This window comes from Diospyros lotus, chromosome 9, assembly GCF_014633365.1.
Source record: "Diospyros lotus cultivar Yz01 chromosome 9, ASM1463336v1, whole genome shotgun sequence".
In the NCBI taxonomy this organism is placed as follows: domain Eukaryota; kingdom Viridiplantae; phylum Streptophyta; class Magnoliopsida; order Ericales; family Ebenaceae; genus Diospyros; species Diospyros lotus.
The window spans coordinates 11,422,072-11,430,211 of NC_068346.1; the positions used below are offsets into that span (position 1 = coordinate 11,422,072).

General features: G+C 39.1%; 1 protein-coding gene across 1 annotated transcript; it reads left to right on the forward strand.

The window, feature by feature from the left end:
• The first annotated feature begins 20 nt into the window (after positions 1 to 20).
• Positions 21 to 3,653, forward strand: LOC127809108 (ACT domain-containing protein ACR4-like). The gene is made up of 7 exons (XM_052347784.1): positions 21 to 304; positions 423 to 468; positions 564 to 678; positions 774 to 841; positions 1,963 to 2,559; positions 2,864 to 2,968; positions 3,080 to 3,653. Exons 1-7 carry the CDS (start codon positions 231 to 233, stop codon positions 3,425 to 3,427), a joined length of 1,353 nt encoding a protein of 450 aa, XP_052203744.1. The 5' UTR covers positions 21 to 230; the 3' UTR covers positions 3,428 to 3,653.
• Positions 3,654 to 8,140: the final 4,487 nt, after the last annotated feature.

Sequence of the window (8,140 nt, forward strand, 5' to 3'; positions counted from 1 at the left end):
TTTGTAAAACAAAAGCCTCTTCGTCAGCCTTAAGAGGCAGGCAGCCAGGCTGCCACCAGAATTTCCACTTTCCAACTGGACTCCATTGCCATTGCCATTGCGGCCTTCACCTCAAACTCAAACTCAAACTCAACCACAACACCACACACGCCCACAATTTCCTACTACTCACCTCTCTCTCTCTCTCTCTCTCTCTTTCTCTCTCTTGATTTTCTTGTGGTGTTCTTCCAATGGATTGCTGGTCTTCTTCTCTTAATGTCGACGACGAATTCGAGAAGCTCATGCTGCGCGTCAACCCGCCGAGGTACTCCAATTCTTCTCTCAATTGCTTGTCTTTCGAATCGATTGATGGAATTTAGACTTTTGACTACCGGCTCTGTTAGATTGAATTGAATGTTGATTATTGGATCTGGGACTTGTAGGGTTACCGTTGATAATGAGTCCGACAGGAAAGCCACCCTAATCAAGGTAATTAGATTTGGATTCCCTTGAATTGGTTGATTGATGGTAGAGGATTGCTCGGTGTTTGAAGTGTGTGTTCTTGTTGTTCGGATTTTTGGCAGGTTGATAGTGCAAACAAGCGAGGGAGCTTGCTAGAGGTGGTTCAGGTTCTCACTGACATGAATCTGATGATTAGACGGGCTTACATTTCTTCAGATGGGGGATGGTTTATGGACGGTTAGATTTTTACACTTGAATCGCTATTTTCTCACTGAATTTTCCGGGAATTTATGTATGGAAACTGCGATTGGTTTTCTTGTTGTGAATGGCAGTGTTTCATGTCACTGATCAACATGGGAATAAGCTCTCTGGAGATGGTGTTGCTGAGCGTGTTCAACAGGTACAACTCCAAAATTAAACTGTCCATTCCCTGCTTAACCTTGCTTGAGAGGATAATATGATTATCTCGATGAATTTGTCTCGGCTTTTGTGTTGCCGGAACAATCCTGAATACAGATTTCGTTGTTTTTTGTCGGCTGCTTATTACTAAGAAACATCATTTAATCCTTCATAAACGATCGGGTCAACATTCTCACTCTCGCTGCATTGAATGCTTGAATGGTGTTACCATTGCGGTGGTAGCCGAAAGGAGTTTCCAGCATTGGAGAGCCCATGACTAGGACTCCCTGTTCTGAGTCCTGTGAATCTAAGCTCTCCTCCACCGGGTGTGTGGTCCCCACCATGTGGTTCAAGGGGCCCTGTTGGTTCCTTGGACAGATCTTGGGCATATAGCAAGAGCAGGTTATCTATTGTAGAACCACCTCGCCGAGCCTAACCTCATAGGTGAGGGAAGAGGTTAGTCCTGCTTTTCCTGCACATAGAGTCCCCCCGCTTCTACTAGTAGCCCCTTTTTACTCGCTAAAAAATAAAAAAAGAAGCTTGAATGGTGTTTTCTCCCCCCCCCCCCCCCCCCCCCCCCCCCCCCCATTTTGTCCTTGTAGAAACTTGACATTATTGTTAATCGGGTTAGTAAATGCTTGAAAAACTAAAAAAAAAAATCGAAACGAAGAGTATTGATAAATTAACAGATACCTGGGAAATTTATAAAGAAATTCAGGTAAGCCATTTCTTGGATTAACCTTGTATCAAAGTTGTTTTGAATTTCACCCTTTCAGTGCCACACTACTTTTGAAATCCCAGACTATATTTATGATCCATCTTGGTAAATGATGTTAATGTGGTGAGACGGGCATGATTGGTCAAATCATATGTAGTACATAAACAGCTCAAACATGTTGTTGTACTCTTACCTTTGTTGGCGAAGGGCCATGTGGTTGTCTAACTTACAAGTCTACTGCACTAAAGAAACTTGTGGAGACCAAGAAACAAAAAGACCAGACAAAAGACAAATTAGTGATTGCATTTCATTCTGTATTCGTGTTTTGGTTATGCAACTTGGAACACACCATATGCAACCATGTGATTTCCGGAGCCACATTAATGGTTACGTTTATCTGTCAGTCACTGGGACCAAAAGGGCGCAGCTTCCGCTCTTTGAAAAGGTCTGTTGGTGTCCAAGCTGCCATGGAGCACACGACCATTGAATTGACTGGAAGAGACCGACCGGGTTTGCTTTCAGAGGTTTTTGCAGTTCTTGCTGATCTGAAATGTAACGTGGTAGCTGCAGAAGTCTGGACCCACAATTCAAGAATGGCTTCAGTTGTTTATATCACAGATGAAATGAGTGGACTACCTATTGATGATCCTGATCGACTAGCCAAGATCAAACGACTTCTCCTTTATGTACTGAAAGGGGATAGAGATAGGCGCGGTGCAAACACTGCTGTCTCTGTGGGGTCCACTCATACTGGAAGAAGGTTGCATCAAATGATGTACGCCGATCGCGATTATGATACCGATTATTTGAGTGGATCCACGAGCGACCGTAGCACTCCCATGGTGACTGTTGAGAATTGTGAAGACAAAGGATACACTGTTGTGAACTTGCGGTGTCCAGATCGACCCAAGCTAATCTTTGATACAGTGTTTACATTAACAGATATGCAGTATGTTGTATTCCATGGAACTATCATTGCTGAAGGACTGGAGGCTTATCAGGTGCTTCCCAATGCCCTTGGAGTTACATCTCCTTTTCTTTGCTTTCCTTCTTTTTCTAAATCATTTTATTGCTGCAAATGTTGGTTTTCAAGTAAAAGAAGATGCCCTATTTTTCTAGGAATTCAGGATCAGGAGTAATCAAAATGAGTAACCGACGGATTATTTTTTGGTTGGGACTTATTTGTTTCTTCCTCTTGATGGAGACAAAAAGCATATTGAACAAGCAAGACCAATGCATCCGGCAATTCAGTTTATATCTTGAATCTTAATTGTGTTTTCTTGTTCTATTCTCTCTTCTATATAGGAGTACTACATCCGGCATATGGATGGATGCCCAATTAGTTCTGAACCAGAGAGGGAACGGGTAATTAACTGTTTGGAGGCGGCCATTAAGAGGCGGACATCTGAGGTAACACATAGGAGAAGATGGGTTGATATGGTTTGCAGCATGGCTTTTGAATTATGGTTAGATGCATGCATTGTTATGTTGTTTACAATGTCTATATTCATTATAATACAGGGCATAAGACTGGAACTCTGCGGTGAAGACAGAGTCGGCCTTCTATCCGATGTAACTCGCATATTTAGAGAAAACGGTTTGTCGGTCGCTCGGGCAGAGGTCACAACCAGGGAGTCCCAAGCTGTGAACGTTTTCTATGTGACCGATGCTTCTGGAAGCGCTGTTAAGACTGAAACCATCGAGGCTGTTCGAAAAGAGATAGGCCTGACCGTGCTTCATGTCAAGGACGACGACACTTACTCAAATTCACCACCGCAGCAGACCGGGAGATTCTCTTTGGGTAATCTCTTTCGATCGAGATCAGAGAAGTTTCTCTACAACCTGGGCCTGATAAAGTCTTGTTCTTAGACCAACAACTAGCTTCTATCTCTGCCAACATACCTGTGAATACTAGTTTTACCTGGTGCCTGGTGGTGGGATAAACTGCAGTCTTTAGGAAGACGTCCAGTTTTAGCTCAATTCGGTTGCGTAGGGTTGGGGTTTGATTTGATATCAAAAGCACGTAAAGTTTCATCATCCCAAAGTGTAAATTTCACCTGTTGCTTCCCTCTGAATTGATAGAAAAACTTGTACATACAGGATGTGCATAGTTTGTTTGTTCTGGGACACCTTAAAAAATAGTCTTTTTGAATGTTACATGTATATCATTTTTGTACATCTTGGATTACACAAAGTGTATCAATGACAAAAATACCTTGCGCCTCACTCGCCTCTATGCGCCTCAGAGGGATATTTTTGTCATTGATACACCTTTGTGTAGTCTAAGATATACATAAAGGTACAACAATAACATTTTCTTTTTGAATGATGCGGTATTTTTATTTTACATAAATTTACTTTTACCGGGTGGGAAGGTCTGTTTCGAAAAAGGGTCTTTCTGGGTAGGACCACATTTATGGGGCAAGGAGATTCGAATCTCAAGATCTTTGGATTCAGTGACTCCTGTCTTTTCAATTCAGTGACTGCAGTATGATTGTGTCATTGACCCTTTACCCCTTCAGTTGAAATGGACTTCCCTTCTTTCCATATTGATATATCACATCACAAACAAACCCACCCATCAATACCAACCAATTGCTCTGCAAGCACTGTTAAAATTCCATCCACTTCGAGGAACGTTCCTTTTTAAAATAATAACAATACTAATAGGTGTTTTGGCACCATTTATGTGTATATAAATATATAGTAAATGCGTTTTGTCTTTAGTAATTAATATGTATTTATTATTTTTTTAATTCTTAAATATGTTTATTAATTAAAAAATATTTTAATATATATAATTATAAAAATATTCATACTAAAAGAGGTAGTGAAAATTTTTAATTTACGATTTATACTTATCAATATTTTATTAAAATGACACGGATAAAGGTAATTCATCAACATCGCTTAACAATAATTTGTGTATTGAATTAAAAGAGAAAAAAGCCATGCGAGTGAGAGAGAGAAACAACCAGCCACAGAAGTGGAGGATTAAAGAAGACTTATATTATGCATCACATTGATAAATAACATATAGTTGTGGGTGGGTGGGTGGGTGGGTAGGCTAAATTTGGAACTAAGGAGATAATATTGCCTTTTTTATTAAGTGCTCAATACATAACCCAATTTGATGCTCAACAAAAAGGTATCAAAATTTTGGAATTAATAAAAGGACTACTAAAACTTTGTAGGAGAAATTCTTAATATATAATCATAAAATTATATTATCACACACTCACGTCACATGGTACTTACTATATAAGTTAATAATTATATGCGAGTATATTTATAGAATACATATATAGATAGATAGATAGGGTAGGTCAAAGTGGTCTCTTTTTGGTCCTTCTGTACAGGATTGGCTTATAATATCATACATATCAGCATTAGCCCGATGAGTATGGGTACAGAAGCTACCCAGCCGCCGGTACAAGTGGCAGCGTCGCTTTCGGTGTGGGCCAGCCTGAGGGTGTGAAAGCAGGCCCGCAACAACTTGAGGTGGTCCACAATCTGTCACGTGCCAAAATCACATCCAAACAGATCCTCCTCGAACCAACTGCGCCACCCTCCTCCCTCCGTACTGCTAGTAGCAGTAGTACTAGTAGTGGTTGTGTTGTCATTGTCAGCTTTGGCAAGTTGGCAGTGGTAAAAAACAGGATTACCCCCCCCGCCCCTTTACTTGCTGCTATACCCTAAAAAGGGACCGTCCGTCCAAGAGATTGGCAAAAAGAATGATCCATGGGACCAAAAAATTAAAATCCCTTCACCCACTTTTTAAATTTACAAAGTGTCATTGTTCATTGTTTTTTTTTTTTTTTTTTTTTCATAACGATCGATGCAATCATCATTTCCTTATCATCTCACCGATCACCGCTGTATTCTCAACGAAAGAAATATGCAACGACGATCGACGAAATAACGACAACAAGACGATGAGGTGAAGGTAACAACAAGGCAATAGTTACAACGACAACAATGAAGAGAGAGGAGAGATCAATAGACGAGGACATTTTAATTTTCCTAAAAAATAAGAGTAAGTGACATAAGTGCGTATATATTTTAAAACATATAATAAGGAAAAATTATATAATATAAAAATAAAAAAAATTCAATATTACACAAAGAAATGGTACGGTGTAATTAAAATACCTTAAAATTGCCAGATAAAGTTGCTTTCTTTTGTGTGATTTATCCTCTTTTAGTGGCGCAAAGGCAAAAGCTGAATTGGAGTTTGGACCACTTCTCCTACATCGTTTCACCCCTTTTTCTTCAGATTTTATTTTTTTATCTCAATATTTTTTACACTGACACCTCATCAACTTTGGCCTCCGCACATTTTATATTTTTGTTTTTATTGAGCAATTTTTTTTTTATATTTTTGTTAAAATTGTCATGACAGCAACGACTTTGTTAAATTAAAATTTAACTTTAAATTATTCTAATATCTATCTATTGGGTTAAAGTTCATTTTAGTTTAATAAATGTCAGTTTGTAAAGGCTATTCTAACAATTTTAGAAAAAAAAATGCATAAAATATCTGATTCAAAAGACTTAAAAAGTTCAAATAATATACAATCAATTTGGTCTTAAATTTTATCCAAAATCATGTCATATATTAAAGATCCTAAATACATGACTTTGTCTTGTCATTATCATGCCATGTCAGTACAGATGCCCAATAAAAGGAGAAATACTATCCACGGCTCTTGAAATTGCTCTTCACATTCCACCACATGTAAAATGCTCCATTGATTCTAAAATTTCAATTTTAACCCCACAACTGTAACAAAGAGAAGAGAGAGGAGTCGATTGTCATGGCCAATTCGCACACACATATATATACACACACATGATTTGACAATGAAAACCGACCCACCTAGCGACCGTCACAGAGAGAGAGAATGGATCAACCATGACCAATCCACACACACATATATATATACACACACGCATGGTCGCAACCATGAAACCTAGCCATGGCAACAGTCGGGGAACCCAGCATTCCTCGACTCAGGGCGATGCCACTATCGCAGCAGACAAAGGCAGCGATGCTACCATCGTCGCTAGGGTGGGGAGGGGTCGGGGCAGAGGTTTTAGAAACCTCCGCACCTCGCGGTGCGAAGGTTTGAGGATCTTACGCACCGCGAGGTGCAGAGGTTTTTGATGGTCGCGGTTGCCATGGCTGCAACCATGCTTTCGTGTGTGTGTGTGTATATATATATATATAGGTGTGTGCTGAGCTAGGTTCTATGGTCGTTGCCATGCTGTGTGTGTATATATATATATATGTGAGGGGGTCGGCCATGGCAGCCGACCCACTCTCTCTCTTATCTCTGCTACGGCTCGCGGCCATTATACAAAGAAAGAGAGTAAGTGTGGAGGGGAGGGGGGCTAATGGTGATGAGTCGACAGTCATGGCTGTCGTCCGTGTGTATATATATATATACGTATGTGTTTGTGTGTGTATGGTGCGGGAGAGAAAAAGAGAGGTGAGATGGCGATCAAGGATGGTTGGAAGAGATAGTAGACTGTGGGGGCTAAAATTAAAATTTTAAAATTAGTGAAAAATTTTGCACGAGATAGACTGTGAAGAGCAATTTCACGAATTACGAATAAAATTTTCCCAATAAAAGTTTGTTGGCGATGATATTTTCCCTCATTTAATATTTTACCTTAGCTTTCAGTTCTTCATTGTCTTATCCTTATTTTTACAATTTTAGAATGAAAAACAAAATAATGTTCTTGATTTCTTGTTTTCATTTTAAAAAAAAAAAAATTTGTTAACTTCTCCAAAGAGTAAAAAGAAAAACACTTACCATTATAGTGTGTCTAAGAAAGTGAGCACACATCAGCTCAAACACAAAGAAAAAAGCCCACAGCCATCAAAAGACTTGGGCAACAGACCCCACCGGCTAAAACTGATTTACCTCCACAGTCGAAACCAATGACTAGAGGTGTGCATTCGATTATAATCAAATCAAACCGAGCCAAAATACCTAACCGAATTGAACCGAACTTAGACATAAAATCGAACCAAATCGACCGAACCTATTCACTAACCGAAATAATCGAAACCGAACTAACAGAATTTAAATTTTTAATAACCAAACCAAAAATTGAACCGATATAATTGCCCAAAAAATCGAACCGATTAGCATAATAACCGACCATAACCGATATACCGAAGCAAAAATAAGCTATCTATAAATAGAAAACTCCTCTAATAAAAATATGCTCCAAACTCTAATATTACTATGATTCTATTTACTCTTTGCCTTTCACCGAACTTGAACATCAAAGGATCCTCATAAAACACTCATCTGTACCCCTAACCATTTTGTTCCTTTCAAAGGCAAGTCACTCGCTACTTCATTCAAGCCACTCTTACAATATAAATTTATTATTATATTCAAATACCAAGTGATTAGTTAGTTTGTCTTTATTTTTACCCTACCTTCCTCTTTACCATTTCAGGTTTAGAGCAGAGGCTGCTGCTTCCACAGCTAAACATCAAATTATCGTTATCCTCTAACCACAATGCAATTCGTTAGTAATTGACAGAAAACAATACAAATCAAG

Bases quoted from the DNA above. Each gene is read 5' to 3' on its own strand.
- LOC127809108 (XM_052347784.1), top strand. From the start codon at position 231: ATGGATTGCTGGTCTTCTTCTCTTAATGTCGACGACGAATTCGAGAAG. The intron at 469-563 runs GTAATTAGATTT...GATTTTTGGCAG, and splicing joins GGAAAGCCACCCTAATCAAG to GTTGATAGTGCAAACAAGCG. The intron at 2,969-3,079 runs GTAACACATAGG...ATTATAATACAG, and splicing joins TTAAGAGGCGGACATCTGAG to GGCATAAGACTGGAACTCTG.